Raw genomic sequence first — 19,747 nt, 5'->3', positions numbered from 1 at the left:
GATTTGTCCCAATCTCCTCTGTCCAGTTTGCGGGGAATTTCACCTTCTGCTCTCTAGATGATCTTTGTGACTCAGTTATCAGTAAAAGCTAAAGCATCGATCCAGCCTGATAAAGCCAGCTCCCTATTTCCTTCATATAAAGCGTCCCTGTGATGCAGGCAGGGCTGCCTGTGTGTGTGGTGAACGCTGCTTTCCTACACAGAGTCAGGGGCAGCCCCCAAACCAGCCCTTCCAACTGCATGCAGGAAAAACTGTTGGTGAAAGAAGCAAAGCCAAGCAGATGCTCAAACACTCTTTATTCAGAGCACACAGGACAAGGCCGGGAGAAATGTCAGTCGTTATCTTCAAAAGGTTTATTTAGAACTTTTAGTTATGGAAACAAAAAGAAAATCCCTAACTATAACTATATGTAACATATATATATATATATATATATATATATACACATATGTACTCACAAGCTGTAGAGCAATGTCAGGCTGGGAACAGCAAAGCCTGAGTGAGCAACCCACAGAGCATTTCTAAACAGCCTAAAAAGTCCAGACCAAGTCTCTCCCTTTTTCGCTTTTTTTTTTTTCTCCTAATAATTGCAGCATTTTTACAGGACTCAACACTGGAATCTCCTACACTGCACAGGGATGATATTAAAAATACAAAGCAGAAGAGGCCTGTTGCTTACCCTTTTATCCAACAAAGGGATCTCAATGGCTTATGTGAGATCTGAAGGTAAATTTGATTCCAGAGAGGTTTGTTGCTTATTGGCTTGTATTTTTATTAATAGAAAGTTAATTATTTTAGAATGTAAGACAAGAAAACTATATCATTATTATACACTAAAGAGCACGAGAGGATTCTAGACAATAATTTAGATGTATTAAATAAATAAGAAATAATAGCAGCCTTCTACAATGCAGGCTACACATAGGTTTACTTCGGTTTGAAGTACCCAGGTCTTTAGTACACCTACAGGAACAGATTTGCTCCACAAGTGTTTTAAAGAAACATATCTATAAGATACATACGTGAGAGCGTCTAAGGTTAGGACAAAAACGGAAAGCACACTTTACCACGGTCTCCACATATCTAACGACCCCATTCTGGGGCTGTTATGGGAAAAATTTGGCTGCAGAACCTGTCTGGGAGGAGGTGCAGCATCAAGCTGGTTGCAAAGCGGCAGCGAGGGCAGCTGGAGGGGATTTTTGGCAGCTTGCTTGTTCTCCGCAGGGCAGAGGCGCTCCTGTGCCGGGTTTGTGCCCCGGGCGCTGCCCTTGGGGCTCGGGGCACTTTTGTGTGTCGGGAGCGGCTGCTGAGCCGGGCTGCCCGAGCGGGGCAGGGATTTGAGCAGGTGGTTCAGCAGCCGCGCCCCCAGGCTCTTGTCCATCCACTCGCAGGTGAGCAGCAGGTTGTGCACCTCGTGCATGCACTGGATGTAGCCGGTGCTGTACCTCTGCTGCGCCTCCAGCCCCACCTTGGAGTCGGCTGTGCGGGACAGACACAAAGGGTGAGCGGGGCAGGGCCACCGGGCGGTGTCTGAAGCACCTCTGCGCTTTAGAGATGCTTTGTTTGCGGGGAAAAGGTGAGCGGGGGCTGAGCCCTGTGCCCTGCTCCGAGGCAAAACTGCACCAAAAAGCAGAAATCGGCTCTGGAAGGGAAAAACGCCTTCCGTGGATTCAGCAGTGCCCGGCTCCATCTCCCCATCTAGTGGAGGAAGCCAAAGCCCGGCAGCAGCCTGGGCCTGGCGGTCTGAAAGGGGCTTGTGCCAAGGGATCAGCCCCGCTGGCATCGGGTAAGGCACCAGGCACAGAGAAAGGGACCCGGCACTCACCCAGCATCTTGCTGCTCTGGATGTTCTGGAGGTGCTTCACTGTCATTTCCAGGATGTCTGCTTTTTCCAGTTTAGACTGCTGATAGGGAAAGAACGCAGCAGTTAGAGGCAAAGAAGGGTTTGCACCATGCCCAGTTTCTCTAAAGATGAAGCATTTCCCTTCTTCTCCCCACAACCCAATTTCCCACCAGCAGAAGGACAAAAAGCAGCACAAAATGAGCACTTACATCCAGGTGAAATGCACCCACAACAGTCTCCTTCAGCTGGTCTAAGCAGTTATTAATCCTTTCCCTTCGCTTCCGCTCAATGAGGGGTTTCCTTAACTGGCAAAGAAAAGGAGCAGGAAAGATCACAGTTGATATTTTCATTTCCTCTCCCTGCTGCGGTCCAGCAATGCCAGAGATCCCTTCCCTGTGTGAAGCCAGCGCAGGGTGACACTGCTCAGCAGGGACAAGGTGTGGATGGAGCGTGTGCCCATCCCTGAGGTGGCATCACCTCTCCCTTCTCCCACTTCCAATCGTTTCAAACACAGAAACTCACTTCACCCGATCCAAACAGAGAGGAGGCATAGGAAGGAAGCAGAAAAACACCCACATGAGTTAAAATCAGAGAAAACATCTTTCTAAGAGGAGAAAAAGCGTTTGTGACGGTAGAAGCTGTTATCAGTAAAAGCTAAAGCATCGATCTAAATCTAAAGCGCTTCCTGTGCCCTGGAAGCAGTGGCTGGCACCCCTCATTCACATGGCCAGCTCAGGGGACACTCACCTTCCTCTCCTCCTTGGTGCTGGCCACCTTGTGCGTGCCCGTGGTGGCCGTGGCCGTCATCCTGGGGCAGGCAGGTTCGTAGGACGGGATGGGATGGGATGGGTGGGATGGGATGGGATGGGATGGGATGGGATGGGATGGGATGGGAAGGAGGCGCTCGGGCAGTGGCTCGCTCCCCTTCCAGATGGGCTCTTTGCTGCTCCGCTGCTCCTCGGCTGTATTTATAACCCCGAATTAGCATCTGAAAGGCAACTTTCCTTGGCGGGACTTCTTTTCCCACACGAGGGGTCGAGCCCGGAGGTTTGTGGCCATCAATCAAAGCTGACAGGTCACTGCTTCTTTTCAATGACCACGCCGGCCCCCCCAAACGGCGACAGATGTCCGGCCTCCGACGCTGGGCTTTGGAGGGATCCTTTGTTCGAGGAGAAGGGGAGGAGAATGGGCGCGCTCGGAGCAGCTTGCACGGCTCCTCGTTCCCTTCGCACAGATTCCCAGGGAGGGACACAATGGCCGGGAAGCGGTTGAATTACACCTGGGAAAATGCCTTCCACTCATCTTTTTCTCCTCTATCTCCTTGAAGCCATGCTTGTTTTTACCTGCTAACCTGACCCCAGTCGTTTCACATCATTGTAACAGGCTCTTAATTTAAGAATAGAGTACTTCAGCGAGGAGTTGCTGCTCCCAGGGATTATCGTTACAAGGAAATGATGATCGATTCAAAACTGTTGACAGCAGACACCCGAAGGAAGGTTGTTTCCATCACAGAAATCCTCTAGGGAAAACATGGGAGCTTTATTTACCTCCTGGGAACCTGACTTATCTGTTGCACCTGGGTGGATGTAGGTAATATGTAACTCTTCTAGTTTTTGGCTGCTCTGCAGAATTTAATATTAAATGTACAGGGTATGGAAGATACTAACAAACCTAGGGCTGAGTTAGCCCTGTGGAAGCTTTACTTCTCTGGGTTTTCCCCCCATGCTGCGAGGCTTGGGTGGCTTTGTGAGGAAGGGGGTTTGTCTGTTTGCTGCTCTGGAATGCTGGGGCAGGGCATGAGGGGCCTTTTGAGGAGGCTTGGTGTGGGGTGAGAATGCACTTTTATACTTCCTCACTTCTGCCTGGCTTGGGGGAGAATATGAAGGCATTTTCATGACCTTGCATCTGCTTTCTGCAGCTGCTTTGCTGATGAGCAGGATTTGGCAGTGTCCTGTTGAGTCCCACAGGTGAAGCCCTTTGGATTGGTGTTGAATGTGTCACCTTATTGAAGTGGAAAGGAAGCAGCTGCAGCGGTTCAGAAGCACTGCAGGCCCTCCCAATGCACTGGGGGAATTTCCCAGCTCCTGGGAAAAAGACATATTTTATTTGAATAAATAAAAAGTAAGAGCAGCATTCTACAATGCAGGCTATACATAGGTTTACTTTGGCTGGAGGTACCCAGGTCTTCAGTACAGCCACAGGAACAGAACACTCCACAAGTGTTTTACAGAAACATCTCTGTAAGGCAGAGGGTGTGTGGCTGCAGAGCCCTGTGTCCCTGCAGCTCTGGGTGGGGACATTCCCCAGTGACAGCAGCGAGGACATCACGCTGCTCCTTGCTCAAGCGCCGTGTGGGTGTGAGTGTGTCGATGCAAACATACCTGCAGCACGTCTGCACGCCCGGCTGCCTGGGCTCATCACCAAAGCGTGTCCCCAGCCGTGGGACCTGGCAGGCAGAGGCTGTTTGGCAGTCACATGCAGAGCTGGGGTGCAGTTCCTTGGTTTTATAAGTGCCCTACTTTGGCAATGGCCTGGGATGAGCTGGGGTGGTGGTTGTCCTGGGAGAGGAGGGTTGGGAGGGGAAAGTTCACAACTTATCCTTTGTGCCAGGTAAAGGAGTGGGATTCTTATCTCTGGGGTGTTGTCCTCAGAGACAGCAAAAGGAGATCCCACCACCCCATGCAGGAGGCCCCACATCAGCCAGCCCAGGCTCCTCACCTGTGAAGACTCCTTTGGTTTTCCAAGCTTTTTCCAGCCCAAGGAAATGGATTGTTGCTGCTATTTGTAAAAGGTGTAGCTGAGGCCACATGATTGCAGCAGCTCGGCCTGGAGGAGGCAGGGCTGGGCTGGGGCAGGGGGCACAGAGCACACTCTGTGTTTTGTGCCCAGGCTGGCAGTGCCTGCCCATCTCCCTCCACCTTGTGCAGAGAGCAGCACCTTCCCAAAGCACCCAGGGCAGCAGGGAGAGGCTGAGATCAACTCAGCTCCTGGCCCAGCTGAGCACAGCAGGGGGGTCAGCAAATCCAGAACTAGCCAAAATCTCTCAAAAGCGTGTCCCGTGCCTGCTGGCACTGCTGCAGGGAGCGGTGTGTGCCCCATGGTGGTGGCCCGGAGGCTGGCCAGGACAGTGCCACCAGGACATCTCAGTGTCTGTGATGGCAGCACCTCCTTCCTCAGCCTCTCTCCCTCCCTTGGCCTCTGCTCGTGGCTGCTGCCTCGCCCTCCCTCCTGCCCCCTTTGTGCTGCGAGCTGCCCGAGCTCCGGGGCTGTTCCCGGGAGCCCAGGTGAGTTGGTGGCCAGGGGACACCGGGCTGGGGGGACAGGGGACACTGGGCTGGGAGGACAGGGGACACCAGGCTGGGGGGGATACGGCACACCGGGCTGGGGGGACAGGGCACACCGGGCTGGGGGGACAGGCCAGGGGCAGCGGGGTGGCCCCGGGTGCCAGCCCGTGCCCAGCCCAGCTGGGCCCCGCAGCCCCTCGCCTTGCCCACGGGCATCTGCTGCAGGCGAGCTCATTTCAAGGTTCATTTGTAAGACAGCGCCGCAGTGCAAAAGAAGAGCAGCTTTGGCTGTAAACAGTTATTTTACACCTCTCAGTCACGGCAAAAGCCTTTATTTCGGAGGCGGGGGTGCGGGCGGGAGAGCTGCCCCGGCTTTGGGCAAGGCTGACATCTGTGCCGGGGATTGCAGGGACCCAACAAACAGCCCCATGCTAATGAGCATTACAGGAGCTTTCTGCGAACTCCCGCTTTCCTTTGGCGTTGCCACTGCCAGGTTTCACTGAAAAGGGGATTCTCCTTTGTAAACAAAGCCTCCCTTTTTTTCCTGGGCTTTCCAAAAAAAAAAAGGAAAGAGAGAGGGGTGAGCGCTGCTTAGAATTTTCCCTTTTTTTTTGGCTATTTGTCTACACTTCACACTGCGGAGAAAGAAAACAACTTTTAACATCTGTTCCTGCAGTATTTAAGAGGGAAAGAAAGGCCGTTGAGAAGGGGGAAAGTGTGGCAGATGTTGGCAGGTTCCCTCGGGCGCAGATGTCTTGCTCCGCACAGGACTTTCCTCGGGGAGCGGCGGCCGGGGCTCCTCTGAGCCTCGGGACACGCGACTGCCGAGCGGGCGGGGGACGTGGGAAAGCGCCGCCGAACAAAGGCGCTTATTCAAACAAACCCCAGAGCCGTGAACAATCTAATCACCAGCAGAGAAATGGGCAGCAGCCCCCGGCCCCGCCAGCGAGGGCGCGGGGGCAGCCGGTGGCCACGGGACGGGGGAATTTGACCGGGCTGCAAGAGCAGTGTCCCTTCCTTGCCCCCTGTGCTCCCTCTGGGCGTCCAGCACGGAGATGCGGCCAGGGATCCATCCCTGCTGAGGCGCTCTGCAGCCCGGCTGTGCTACGGAGCAGCACAGGGGATGGAGGGCAGGCACCCCTGGGCTGGATGGAACCCTCGGGATGCAGGGCAGGCACCCCTGAGCTGGATGGAAACCTCGGGATGCAGGGCAGGCACCCCTGGGCTGGATGGAACCCTCGGGATGCAGGGCAGGCACCTCCGGGCTGGATGGAACCCTCGGGATGGAGGGCAGGCATCTCTGGGCTGGATGGAACCCTCGGGATGCAGGGCAGGCATCTCTGGGCTGGATGGAACCCTCGGGATGGAGGGCAGGCATCTCTGGGCTGGATGGAACCCTCGGGATGCAGGGCAGGCATCTCTGGGCTGGATGGAACCCTCGAGATGCAGGGCAGGCACCCCTGGGCTGGCCAGGGCTTTCCCACATTCAGGACAAGGCAGCACCAGAGAAGGGACTGTGGGACAGCAGGGACATCTTCGATTAGGCTTTTAAGAAACAGCTTCTACCAATAAAATAATAATAATAGTAATAGTAATAATGATAATAATAATAATAATAATAGTACAGGAGGGATGTCTTTGATTAGGTTTTTAAGAAACAGCTTCTACTACTACTACTACTACTACTAATAATAATAATAATAAAATAATACTAAAGTATTTAAAAAGTAATTAAAAAGTAATAAATAATAATAATAATAATCTTCTTCCAATCCTATTGATTATGTCTAGTTGAAATAGCCTTGTAAAACTGACTTTGACAGGGGAAAAAAAAGTTTATTTTAATGAAAGAAAAAATGTTGAGAGAACTTTTCATTCCCCTTCTTTCTGGCTGATAAAATAATTTCAAATAAGATTTTTCCATGAAAGCTGGTAATATTTCTGCTGAAGCACTTTGTAGGAAACAAGTGAGAAGAACAGAGAAAAAGAAGCTGAGCCAAGAGAATTCACATAAGAGAGTAATTAATTCCAGTTTGATGTTAAGGCTGAGGAGCTCTGTGATTGTTCCTCTAATTCCTGCAATTTTCAGCTTGCTTCATCTCCGCCCCAGTCCATTTTCTCTGGGTTCTGGGCAGGGCAGAGCTGCTCCTGCCAGCGAGGCTGCCATGTGCCAGGACAGCTCTTCCTCTTCCCTGTTCAGGGCCGGAGGGGACAGCCAGGTGAGTTGAGCTTCTTTGGAGGCCAAGCACGGGGGCAAGGAGCCCAAAGCCCTGCTGGGGGTGTCAGCTGTGTTCCTCCTGCCAGCAGAGCCCTTTCTGCATGGCAGCTGGGAAGCAGGAGGCATCTCAGCTGGATGAGGAGTTCCATGCTGCAGGAAGGATGCTGCACAGAGCCCTGTGTGCCCGCCCAGGCTGGTGCTCCCTGCCTCCTGAAGCTTGGGGTGATACTGTGGGCACCAGCTCAGAACAGGGCTCACAAGGAGCCTTGTGCAGTACTGAGGCAAGCCCAGCCTCGGCCCTGGCTGGTTAATGAATGGCCTCGTTAAGGGATGGGTTTGCTGTGGGAGAGTGGGAGGAGAGCCGGGCAGGTTCCTGAGCACTGCTCGGTCTGCACTGTGGGTCACAGAAGGACTATTTGATCCCTCTTTTCTCCAGGCTGGAGATGATCCAGGCTCGGTTTGTCTCCAGGCTGCTTGCAGCTGCTCTGGGGTGTGGAGCTGGGGTGCCTGGCCCCAGCAGTGCCAGGGAGGCTCTCAGAGGCAGGGAAAGGGCTCCTGCTCCAGGGTCCTCCCGTCCATCCCTCCCAGGTGTCTGTGGGTTTGCTGGGGCTGGTTTCTGACAGCAGCTCTGCTTTCACCATGTGGTGTGGGCTCTGGGCAGCAAGGAGCAAAGTGCAGGGCTGGCAGTGGGCAGGGTGAGGTGGGGACAGTGGCTGCTGCCAGCACAGGCTGTGGGTTGGCCCTGATGTGTGACCACGGGGTGCCCTCTGCACCCTGTGCCCCCTCCCTGGGCTCGGGCTCCAGGCCTGCCCTGCCATGAACAAACACTCCCTAGGGAGAGGCTGCTTTACAGGGGCTTTACTCCTGAATAAAGAGGGGTTTGTCAAGCTTTTTCAGAAGGTTGGTTCTGGCTCAAGGCTGAGGTTTTAAAAGGAGTAACGCTCTCCTTCAAAACGTTTAAATCTGGATGTTTCTCAGTAGCCACAACCCCCAGGCAGGCTGTGCTGAAGCCCTGCTTCACCAGGGCTGTTCTGTCGGGAGGAATGCGAGGAGCAGCAGGACGTGCCAGTGCGGTGACTGGGGTGCAGGCGGAGCCGGGGCAGGCGGGCTGGCTCCCGGCACTCGGCACCCAGCCGCAGATTACTCACTGCTGGGTGGCCCGGGGGCACCAGGGCCACCTCTCCTGACTGGCCTCAGTTCTGCATGTTGGACCTGCCATGGCCCATCTCAGCCCCGTGCAGCAGCAGCGTTTGCAGGAGGAACACGTCCTGCATCCCGTCCAGGACAGGATGGTGCTGGAAATGGGTCGGTCAGAAAAGCAAAGGATGATTTATCTGTTCTTGGGATGTGGGGAAGAGCATTGGGAGAGCACAGTCCCAGTGAGCAGATGTGGGGAAGAGCATGGGTCGGTCAGAAAAGCAAAGGATGATTTATCTGTTCTTGGGATGTGGGGAAGAGCATTGGGAGAGCACAGTCCCAGTGAGCAGATGTGGGGAAGAGCATTGGTTGGTCAGAAAAGCAAAGGATGATTTATCTGTTCTTGTGATGTGGGGAAGAGCATTTGCTGTGTTGAGAGCACAGTCCCAATGAGCAGACACCACCCACGATGGGAGGTGGGCCCAAGATCACCATCAGAGCTGGCAGAGGGAAGCCATGGCTGTGCTGGGAAGGCTGTTCCTGACACTCTCTGTGTTGGGATCCTTGGGGATGGAGTGACACTGTGTGTGCCAGGCCACAGTTTCTGGCAGAGGGCTGGGAGGTGATGGAGTTGGTGGCTAGGTGAGCCTTGTGTGGTGACTGGGGAAGAGGCACAGGGCACCTGGCAGATGAGGTTGGAGTCTGTGGTGGCCTATCAAAGCCTGTGAGTTCACTGTGGTGTGGGCAGGGGAGGAGTGCAGCTGGGAGCTCACCTGCTCCTCCTGCTACAGCTGAAGAGAGAGAGGTCATACATGGCATTGGACAGAGCCACATGAAGTATTTGCATCACAGAGAAAGCCCAGCTCCAAAAGTAGCACTGAACATCTGGAAATTCTGTTGACGTCTCTAAATCCATCTCCTTTACCAAGTGCACCAAACCCCTCTGGCCCCAGCTCAGCCTCCTGGGTAGCAGCTGGCTCTACCATCTTTGGGAGTGAACTCCTGGGACAGGAAATAATTACAAGGCTGGTACCAGCTGAGTAATTCTCAGCTTTTCTTTCACACACCCCCATGCAGCCTTGGTGTTAAGGATCAGCTGATGCTCTTGCCATTGCTCAAGCTGTCTCCTGCCCGGCAGGTTAGCAGCGCTCCAGGCCCCACAGGAAATCTTATCTGCTGCTTCTCAGCCAGAGTGCTTGAAACACAGCTCCTGGGCCAAAAGCACCTTATAGGAAGCAGAAAATCTGATAAGCTTCGTGGGTGGTGGCAGGCTGTAAGGGTTAGCCCCTTGCCTGTGCTGAATTTTACATGGCTTCCTTATGGAGAAGACAAAACAAGTGCAAACTCTGCTTTTCTTCTTCCCAGACCAGCCCATGTAGCAGCATCCACCTTCTCACAGTCCTGATTGCTCTTCATCTTGTCAGGGACATGGTTTTCCTACCCCAAGGTGACTGTGCCCCAAGAACTAGCAACCTTTTGGTTCCTCCACAGCAATGAGAAATGCTCATCTGTGTGATAAAGGAGTGTCTCCTAGATACACCTGAAGATGGGGGGAAAGGGAAGAAATTGAAGAGGAGAGTTGGTTTTAGAAAGCAGACAGAATTCATAACAAAAACAAAATAGTATAAAATGCTTTGCTTTAATTGGTAAAAAATTAGTTACAAAAATACAGATTAAAAAAAAATAATTAGAGAACATCACAAGGTTTTAAACGCCATCTAGGATGGACTTGGCTCACACAGACCAGAGACCAGGCTGCAGAGGTGGTACAAGGGAAAAGACCCAAGCTTCATGAGGAGAGCACAGGAGACTTTGAGGGACCATTCAAGGAGAACACTTGAACTTGCTTTATGCAGCATGCCTTGATTTATTTCATTCGGGAGAGCAGTGCTGGGTGTTCTCACACTCTGGGTGTGTTATTTCATTCAGGAGAGCAGTGCTGGGTGTTCTCACACTCAGTGTGTGTGAGATGTTACCAGATGTCACCTGATAACAAGCCTGATCTCTAATGGAATAAGCCAAGTGCTCAGTTTATTCAGTAAGCTTGACTTTGACAGCAGCATGGATGCCTGACTCCCCCCACGCTGGACCCCCAGGCTCAGCACCCTGCACACCCCACGCTGCAGCCTCTGCACTTCCCACACTGCCTGTTTCTTCTTAGCTTCTCAGGTCTTGAGGCTGCAGAGTGATGTGGGTTAAGATTCATCTTTGTGAGCAAAATATCTCTTCTGTGAGTAAATGTGGCTTTTGTGCCAGCCTGGCCACACGCCAACGCCTGCTTTTTATAGTCTGCATGTCTACGTGTGCTGTCACCACATCCTGAGCCCTGGCACAGGACACCTTGTCAGCAGGAATGGGGCTGTGCTCTGCAGGAGGGTGACCTGTGTGCTGTCCTGGCCCTGGCTCTGGGGCTGCCAGGGGGGCACTGCCCTTACAGCAGCATTCCCGACCCGCTGCCCGCTTCTGTTGCTGCAGGGCTGGGGTTGCAGCACCCCAGGAAGTGGGAAATGCTCACTTGGGTGTTTGGCACTTTGTGGTCCTGTCTTGGCACAGCCTGGCTGCTGCTGTGACAGTGGAAAATGGGAGGGTTGAGGAGGGGAAGGCATGAGCTGCAGGGTCTCTGCTCTGTGTGAGCCAAGTCCATCCTGCATAGTGTAGAAAGCCTCATGATGTTCTCTAAGATTTCTTTTTTAATCTCTATGTTTGTAACTATTTTTTTACCAATTAAAGCAAAAGGTTTTATACTATTTTGTTTTTGTTTATGAATACTGTCTGCTTTAAACCAACTTTCCTCTTCAATTTCTTCACTTTTTCCCCCGCTCTTCAGGTGTATCTAGGAGACACTCCTTTATTACAGGGATGAGCATTTCTCATTGCTGTGGAGGAACCAAAAGGTTGCTAGTTCTTGGGGCACAGTCACCTTGGGGTAGGAAAACCATGGCCCTGACAAGATGAAGAGCAACCAGGACTGTGAGAAGGTGGATGCTGCTACATGGGCTGGTCTGGGAAGAAGAAAAGCAGAGTTTGCACTTGTTTTGGCTTCTCCCTAACAAGGCCATGTAAAATAATAATAAAACCCCTGCTGCCACAATCCCTTTTTTCTTGCTTGTTGATTTTTAACATCAGGAGCTGTGCCCTGGGTTTGCTCTGTCAAAAAGCAAAAGAGGCCACGAGACACATGAATTCCCTAAGGGCTTTTCCAGAAGAATACCTGTGATCAGCTGGGTGTCTTTCAAAGATGATGTTTCACCCCCTCTTGTTGTGTTTCAAAGATGTTTCAGCCCCTCTCCCCATTCCAGGTGTGTCTGTACACACCCGTGCAGACAGTGATGCCCTCTCACACCTGCACACAGACAACTTTCAGATGATACAGTTTTGTAGCCCTTTTCCAAAGCAGTGCATGCCTTGGAAGGTTGAGACAACAGAGCTCTGGGGTTCTCTCCTCACTGGGAGCCAGGGGTCCCATCAGGAGCAGGAGGAGAGCTGCAGAAAAGCTTTAGAGAGTCTCAGGACAGGTCGTGTGTGTATTTGCTGGTGTTGTCAAGTGATGTTGCCAGGGCTCCTGTGCTAGCTGAGCCTGAATCCAGCCGAAGCCCTCACAGTTTTCTGCTGTAAGAGCTAATTAATTCATTTCTGCAAAGCCCTTTGAAGGGGTAAAGGGGTAAGCAAGTGCACAGCAGTGTTATCCAGAGGCTGTGAGCTTCAGAGTTTAACAGGCACTGCTTAAATAGGAACCAAGTTAGTCACCTTGTAATTTCTTTAAAATGTAAAAAAAGAGGGAAAGCATCTAAAAAGAATAACCCAACAATAATTTTCAGCAGTGTTCACAGCCTTTTGTCTTTCTGCTTGATTTGGGATTCTTAGTGTATTTGCTTCCAGTTCTATTGAATTAATGGCTGTACTTGACTAGACTTTTGTGCATGGTGTTTTGGTTTTTTGGTTTTAGCTCAGGAAATACATTTTACACTAGTGCTGTTTCTTGGGATGACTTACTTCCTTTCATGTTTACAATGCCAATGGAAACCTGGTTTTGGCTTTAGTAGTAGATCCTCCCTGGAATGGATGCTGTGCTTTACAGATAACTTTCAATTGTTCCACAGTAATAAAAAGTTTATTAAAATGACTTGCTCTCCGGGAAAGGGATTTGCAACAGATTTTTTTCTATGATTGTTCAGGTAATTGTTTTTTTTTCCTGACAATGTTTATATGCTAACCCTTAGCTATTGTGGTTTGCTATAATGTTTTTAAAATGTGTTCTAATTCTGAAATGGAACCTTGAATTAAAGATAAATCATGGAATGTCGATGAGGAAAAAACCTCCTAACTGATATGAAAGACAATTACATTTAATTGTGTTTTCTACCGTAAATAGGATTTTGGGGGGAGGTGTGAGTCTGCTCGCTATGTATTAATTGAATGAACTGAAAGGTAAAAAAATACCCACAGATGTTTCTTTGAGAAAAGCTTTAGGAGTCTGCAGTGATTGTCTCCAGGCAGTAACGGGTGAAATGCAGTTTCAGGGACTGTCACAGGCACTTGTGAAACCTGGTGATTAAATTCAGCCACTGCAGCTTGGTTCAAAGTCCATGGAAAGACTCAGGATTCTTCTTCTGCTGAACTTTAAACAGAAGAAATTCAGCATAACTGCAATTGTCCCTACTTCTAATATTTCCTCCCTGAAGCGCCTTGTCAGGAGCCAGGAGCACAGGCTGTCCTCTGGGAATCACACCGCTCCATGCCCAGTTAAACATCACCAGGCTGCTGGTTCTGTTCTCCCCTCCTCGTGTGCCCCTCCAGACAGCTGGCATGAGGCCCCAGAGTGTATTTTGAGATGATCTGTGTGGTAAATAGGTATGATTCGTGCTTATAAAATTGAAAGAGTAATAAATATGGATGCAGTAATCAATATTTGGAAATAATAAAACAGTTAAAAAGTTGAAATGCCAAAAAGAAAAGCGAGAGGAGGGGCTCTACACCCCTTTCCTGCAGATGTTCAGGATAGAAGGAAATAGCAAGAGATAATGGTTACCAAAGTTAACAAAAAGGAGAAAATCTGGTTGGGTCCCAGGAAAATGCTAATTATAAGAGATTTATTGCTTTGATGCTAAAATATAGTAGAATGTTAGTTTTGGCTTACATTATATTGGCTTGGTGCGCATGCGTAACCCAAAGGTGAACTAAAGGACAAAAGAGGAAGAGGAGAGGCCTTCATCAGGACGACCCCCAAAGACTTGTGCGACCACCAAACGAGTGATGGAGCATGCGCCGTAAAGGTGGTGATGAGGGCGGAGACGGAAGAGTGATGAATCGAAAATGGGAGGAGATGATATTGACACCTGGCTTATAAGGGGTGAATCGTCCCTTGGCAAGCTTGTACGTGAGGTGGCCGGGGTCCAAGAGCCCTGCACTCCGTACCCCGCGGTTATCTTTTGCTTATGCGCTATTATCTGAACCAAATTATCCCTTATTTTAATCAAATTATATTGTCAATATATATTCTCTAAATTATTCAATTAAAATGGCTGCTATCTTAAATATTGTTTGGTTTTTTTATGAAGGGATAATTGGGCAAACATAACATCTGTGTCAGAAGGCCATGGAGGTCCAGAGCCCCTCCATCCCATGGTGTGGGTGACACACCCACAGCACAGGAGTTACCTCAGGGCTCCCTGCCCTGCTCCCAGCACAGCTGGAGCTCTGGCTTCCTGCTGGACACCTGTGACACCTGTGTGACACAGCTCCAGCTGTGACCCTGCCAGTAAAACTTTGTGTAGTGACACCCCAAAGTGCATGGCCGGCTGCAAGGGCTGGGGGGACGCTGTGAGGGACATGGGGGGCACTTGGGGCCTGCGTGGGACATGAGGGGCACTTGGGGCCTGCAGGGGACGTGAGGGGCACTCAGGGCCTGTGTGGGATGTGAGGGGCACTCGGGGCCTGTGTGGGAGGTGAGTGGCACTCGGGGCTTGTGTGGGACATGAGGGGCACTTGGGGCCTGTGTGGGAGGTGAGTGGCACTCGGGGCTTGTGTGGGACATGAGGGGCACCCAGGGCCTGCAGGGGACATGAGGGGCATCGGGGCCTGTGAGGGACATGAGGGGCGCTCAGGGCCTGCTGCCAGCAGGACAGTGGGGACAGGAGAGGAACCCACGAGGGGAAAGGGCCTTTGTGTGCCATGGAAAAGAGAAGATAGAGCAGGAAATGGCTACAGGGCCTTGTGGAGAGCCAGGGGCAACCAGCCCCAGAGCTGCCATGGCACCCTAGGAAGGAATGGCTGCCCTGCATGAGGCAAGGGCTGAAGGGAGAAAAGAAGGCAGCAAAATGGAGCTGCTTGAAGAAGGGGTAACTTCACAGGCTGACATATTGTTTTTCCCCAGTTTTGCTATTTTTCAGTGCGGGATGGTGATGGGAGGAGTTAAAGCTGAGATGAAGGGTTCCCTGAGCCTCCCACCTGCAGCAGAAAGGCCCAGGATCCCATTCAGCTCTGTCCTTCCTAAGCAAAGCACCTGCATGCTTGCCTTTCTAAATAACTTTTCTTTTCCCCAGTGAAGTAACTTGGATTTTTTTAATGTTTACTCACTTCCTAATTTGCAAGGATTAATTAATTCACAATGCCTCTCTCAGTCATGGCTGTGAATTAGCAAATCATTAGTGTGCCAAGAGCCCTCTCACATGCTGTATTTAATCCCTGCTTCTAAGAGCTTAGGAAAATCATGTTCTCTCTGCTCAGGGATTTCTCTGCAGTGTGCAGGGATGGTGATTGCACTGAACCCATTTCTGGCCTGGTCTCCTTTCCAATGGTCATTTGTAGAGCAGTAGTGTCTATCCTCCAGGAGCTGATATTGAATTCCTTTAACAGTGCTTGCCTTGAACTCCTCCTCCTCTCTCCTCAGTACCCTGATTATTATGTTTAAACTCCAATGGTTTTCGCCTAAGTATGGGTTCACAATTTTTCACACCCTTTCCATGTTGGCTTTGAGATCAACTATTCCCAGCTCACAAGTGGGATATATGCCAAAATTTTGCTGACCACACGCTGTGAGTCGAGGTCCCATCACCTCACCCAGGCACCACAACCCCTCCTGCTTCAGGTCCAGCGGTGCTGCATCTCTTACATCTTCCTGCAACAGCAAGTAAATATTTGAGGTAGCTATAAATAATATTAGGAGGCAAATATAATAAATAGGAGGGATAAATGTAATAAAATTAGGAATAAATATAATAAATATTAATTAATAAATATAATAAACATTAGGAGGTAGATATAAATAAATGCTAGATATAATTAAATGCTAGATATAAATAAATGCTAGATATAAATAAATGCTATGCATGCACACACACTTGTTTATACCCCCATGTCCTGTCCCCTGGGGTGCTGAGCATGGCAGGATTGGCTGGGGCAGCCCCCCATGGCTCCAGCATGGTGCCAGGCTGGACCTGGAGCCCCTGGTACCTGTCCAGGGAAGTGTCCTGTGAACCAGCCTGTCCCACTGCCCAGTGCCAGCCCCTCTGCTCCCCTGCAGCTGGATGCTGGGGTGGCTGCAGGTGTGCTCAGATGCATTTTCCATGTCTGAGCTGTAGCCCAGAGCTGATGGAGACCCCCCAAGAGGCCAGAGGCAGCTGTGCCCACCAACATCTGAGGTTCAGCAGCCAGGGAACTGTGATGTGTGGAGCTCAGAGCAGCAACATCGAGGAGCCCAACCCAAACCTCCCCAGCAGTGGGACAGGGAAGTGCAGCAGGGGGATGTGCAGACAAGTAATCAAGAAGAAGCTCAAGATAGAAGCTGTTGGCTCACGAGAAGTTTATGAACATTTTGGGATGCAGGTCCCACGTGGCTGCATGCTGGTGCTGCATCAGACCTCCTGGGGCAAGGTTTCACCTCGTGGCTTGTAAGAAATTCATGACTTGTTCCATTAAAAATGTATTTTCTGCTTTAAATGTATTATATCGCACTAATGGACAATATCAACTTGATCTGTGCTGGGAGAGGTGTGGGCTTTCCTCCATCCAGGCTAATTTGCATTTGTCACAGTGCCAGTAATAGATGAGTATTACACACAGGGACAGGAAACTGTCTGGAATCCTTCCATGCTATGTTGGGGAGTGCAGGAAACCTGCAGGCTGTAAATCAGCAGCACCTGATGCAGCAGGACAATCAGAGCACATCCAAGGCACCATGCCGAGTTCCAACCCCACACTGAGGCCCTGAGGGTCACCGCATGGAAAAGAAGTTTTGTGACACTACAAATAGTGTAAAGGGTCTGCAAAAGGGCAGGGCAGAGGGCGGGAAAATGGTGAAAAAAATAGCAAATACAAATAACAAATGAATAAATACCAATAAATAAAATTTAAATAGTAATTACAAAGGCAGTTAACTACTAATAAAGAATAAAGGAATAGGTTGCACCTTGAGTTCTGCATGCTGGTTTGGGCCCCTCACTTTAAAAAGGACATTGAAGTGCTGGAGTGTGTCCAGAGAAGGGCACCAAGGTTTAGAGAGATTTAGAACACTTGTCTGGTGAGGAGTGGCTGAGGGAGCCGGGGCTGTTCAGTCTCCAGGAGCTCAGCAGGGACCTCCTTGCTCTGTACAACCCCTGTCAGGAGGCTGTAGTGAGACGGGGCTGGTCTCTTCTGCCGTGTCTGCAGGACCAGAGGAAATGGCTTTAAGCTGAGGCAGGAGAATCCGATTAAATATTAAAACATATTTTTCCCTGTTTAGGGGGTCAGGCATCAGAACAGGTTGCCAGGGAGGCGGTGGAGTCCCCACCCTGGAGGTGCTCAACAGGCACCTACACCTGGTGCTGGGTGATGTGGTTTAGTGGCTTAGGGGTACAGTGGCATGTACCATGGTTGGACCGGGTGATCTGAAAGGTCTCTTCCAGCCCTGCTGGCTCTGTGACTCCAATAATGACGAAAAGCACCGTGAACAATAAAACGAGGAATAACAAGACGCGCGGCGGGCTCGGCAGTGCCTGGGTCCTCCGCGGCGGCAGGGGGCGGTGTGGCGCTGCGGCGCGGGCGGAAGCGCGGGCGGGAGGGCCGGGCCGGTGCGACGCCGTGAGCGCGGGGCGGGGGGACGGGCCGGGCGAGCCGGGGCCGCGCCGCCTCTGCCGCAGCCGCAGCGCCGGAGCCGAGAGCCGCCAGCGGGCGGGCGGGGCCCGCCGGACGCACAGGTACTGGGGCGGCCGGGGCTGCGGGGGCGCGGGCCGGGGGGCATTGTCCGGCGCGGGGCCGGGCCGTGCCCTGCGGGCCGCGGGTAGCGCGGCCCGGCCGGTGCCCTCCGCGCTCCGGGCCCGTTTGTCCGCTGGGCGCTGGGAGGGACCGGCCGAGTCCCGCCGGCCTGGGCAGAGGGCAGCTCCGGGGATAGCAGCCGCTGCTCCGGGGGTGCCGCGCGGCACGGCCGGCCAGCCCGAGGGAAAGGGCACGGCCGGGGCTGCGCTTCCCGTGCGGCAGCGCCCCGGTCCCCGAGCCGCTCCAACGTCGCGCCGGGGAACGATCAACGTAAAGCCGCGCACGGCTCGGCCCGGAGCGAACCGCAGCGCCCGCGCCGCTCCCGAGGAGGGCGGACGTGCAGCGGCTGTCCCGTCCCAGCGCCGCCGGGCCGGGGGCGCTGCCCGCGACCACCGCTCTTTGTTCCGGCCCCGGGAACACGCACGGAGCGGCCGGAGGTGCGGGGCTGGCACTGCCTTGCGCGGCCTCTCGGGGTCCGGCTCCGAGGCCTCTTCCTACAATTGTTGTTGCTGTGGTGGCCCCGCTAGGCCTCCGCAGCCGTGGCTGTGCGGGAGGGCTGCTCGCAGCCTGTTCTCTCTGCGGACTGCCCCACAGACACCTAACGCGGCCTCATCTCTGCTCCGTGGGGTAAGAAAAGTTTTGCCATTGTTTTTTTCCCTGCAAATCCCTGGTATGCTGCCGGTACTGAAACTAGGATCTATCCGGTTTAGGTATTTAAAAATTTTTTTAAAATTTTTAATTTCTTGTGAGGGATCATGTAGGTGCCCAGGATTTATTTAAAACCTATATGCTGTCTTGTGGGAATGGTGTGATTTAATTTGCATGATGAGTCAAAGATTAAATTACATGACCTAGGCTCTTCAGTTTCAGTGAGGCAAATAATGCATGGAAGAACAGTTTCAGTGTAGATCAGAAATGAAATTTGATTAACATCAAAATGTTGTAAAGTTTTGTCTGCACGTGGGTTTTTTTTTAACACTTACCTGTCAGAAACTCTTAATTTAAGATCCTTAGCAGTGTAGTTTATCAGGAAATGTGCCTTCCTTTTTAACACCTAGAGCTCGTGCAGTCAGAGGAAATTTAACATCCTGAGCTTGCACCTTGGTATCGTAGCTTTTAAATAATAGATTTTTGCTATTTAAAACACTGTGTACCTTTAATTAATAGCTATTACCTAATGCCTGTTGATGTGGCACATGCCTTTAACTCCTGAAGGAAAAAAAAGGCCACAAAATATTTTATGAAGTAGGGTAAGCATGGTACCTATTCTGGGCTCAGGAGAGAGTAAATTTTTTGTTGTTTTCAGTTGTCCTGTAGAAATTGGCAGCTAAGGTGGCCTGTAAGTGGCATGATGATGTCCTGATAGGTTTCTGCCTGCTGTAAGAATATTGTATTTCACAGTTTTAGCTTCATGGTTTTCATGTGGTGTGAGAAACTATTGGGTTAGCCAGCTAGGATGCCTTTGGCTTAAATTTATTTGTATTTGATGTGGATCGCATTAGTAATGTAACATTCCTGTAGTTGGGGCTTTCCTTGGTCCGACAGAGGCGCCTTGGGACAGGAGAGTTTGTGCCTGGTGGTGTTGGGACCAAGCAGGACAGTGTTAAAATGTGAGTTTGTACATAGGGACTATGCTGCTGAGTTTTTCTGAAGGCTGACAGCATTGATTTTTTTTCTCTTTAAGTTTAATGACATTCTCTTCTTTATGTTGACACAAAGTTGTGAAATTTTGACGTGTTCTGTGTGCATTGAATGCACAGTTGTGTAAAACAGAATTTATATTTGTAAAAATATATATGTTTACAAATAAAAGCAGCGGTTGAATAATACTTTGTGACAGTATGTCTTTGAGAGATAATTACACTCTTTGGGTATTATCAAGCCCAGACAAATGTATATTCCCAGTGGGGTGTGATAATATTAAAACTGCACCTCTTGGAATTCCTTGATTGGCTTATTCAGGAGGGAATGGTATCTGTTTTGCATTCTGTCGTGTAGCTCTTATTAATTAATGGCTGGTAGTTAAATGAGACT

General features: G+C 51.0%; 3 protein-coding genes across 5 annotated transcripts in view; 2 read left to right on the top strand and 1 right to left on the bottom strand.

Annotated features, from left to right (window-relative positions):
- Positions 1–281: 281 nt before the first annotated feature.
- Positions 282–2,981, bottom strand: LOC115906893 (transcription cofactor HES-6-like). Of its 2 annotated transcripts, none has more exons than XM_030954429.1 (4): positions 2,591–2,981; positions 2,053–2,148; positions 1,826–1,901; positions 282–1,479 (listed from the first exon to the last, which is right to left on the bottom strand). In XM_030954429.1, the coding sequence occupies exons 1-4, from the start codon at positions 2,648–2,650 to the stop codon at positions 1,064–1,066; spliced, it is 648 nt and encodes a 215-aa protein (XP_030810289.1). In that variant the 5' UTR covers positions 2,651–2,981; the 3' UTR covers positions 282–1,063. The 2 variants fall into 2 exon arrangements, with proteins under 2 accessions (XP_030810289.1, XP_030810288.1); XM_030954428.1 differs by having other exon boundaries at positions 1,826–1,904; positions 2,591–2,979.
- A 14,408-nt stretch (positions 2,982–17,389) lies between these two features.
- LOC115907053 (spidroin-1-like) lies at positions 17,390–19,327 on the top strand. Its single transcript, XM_030954680.1, has 2 exons — positions 17,390–18,340; positions 19,259–19,327. Exons 1-2 carry the CDS (start codon positions 17,390–17,392, stop codon positions 19,325–19,327), a joined length of 1,020 nt encoding a protein of 339 aa, XP_030810540.1.
- Positions 17,577–19,747, top strand: part of CAB39 (calcium binding protein 39) — a 44,131-nt gene continuing 41,960 nt past the window's right edge. Inside the window, exon 1 of one of the 2 annotated variants that reach the window (XM_030954177.1) lies at positions 17,577–17,655. The gene's annotated coding sequence lies outside the window, so the exon portion shown is untranslated. Of the gene's footprint in view, positions 17,656–17,851; positions 18,341–19,747 lie in introns of those variants that run through there. The other variant, XM_030954178.1, reaches the window with a different exon arrangement.

The sequence above is a fragment of the Camarhynchus parvulus genome, chromosome 9 (genome assembly GCF_901933205.1).
Source record: "Camarhynchus parvulus chromosome 9, STF_HiC, whole genome shotgun sequence".
NCBI classification, from domain to species: domain Eukaryota; kingdom Metazoa; phylum Chordata; class Aves; order Passeriformes; family Thraupidae; genus Camarhynchus; species Camarhynchus parvulus.
This window is presented reverse-complemented; position numbering and strand designations above follow the sequence as displayed.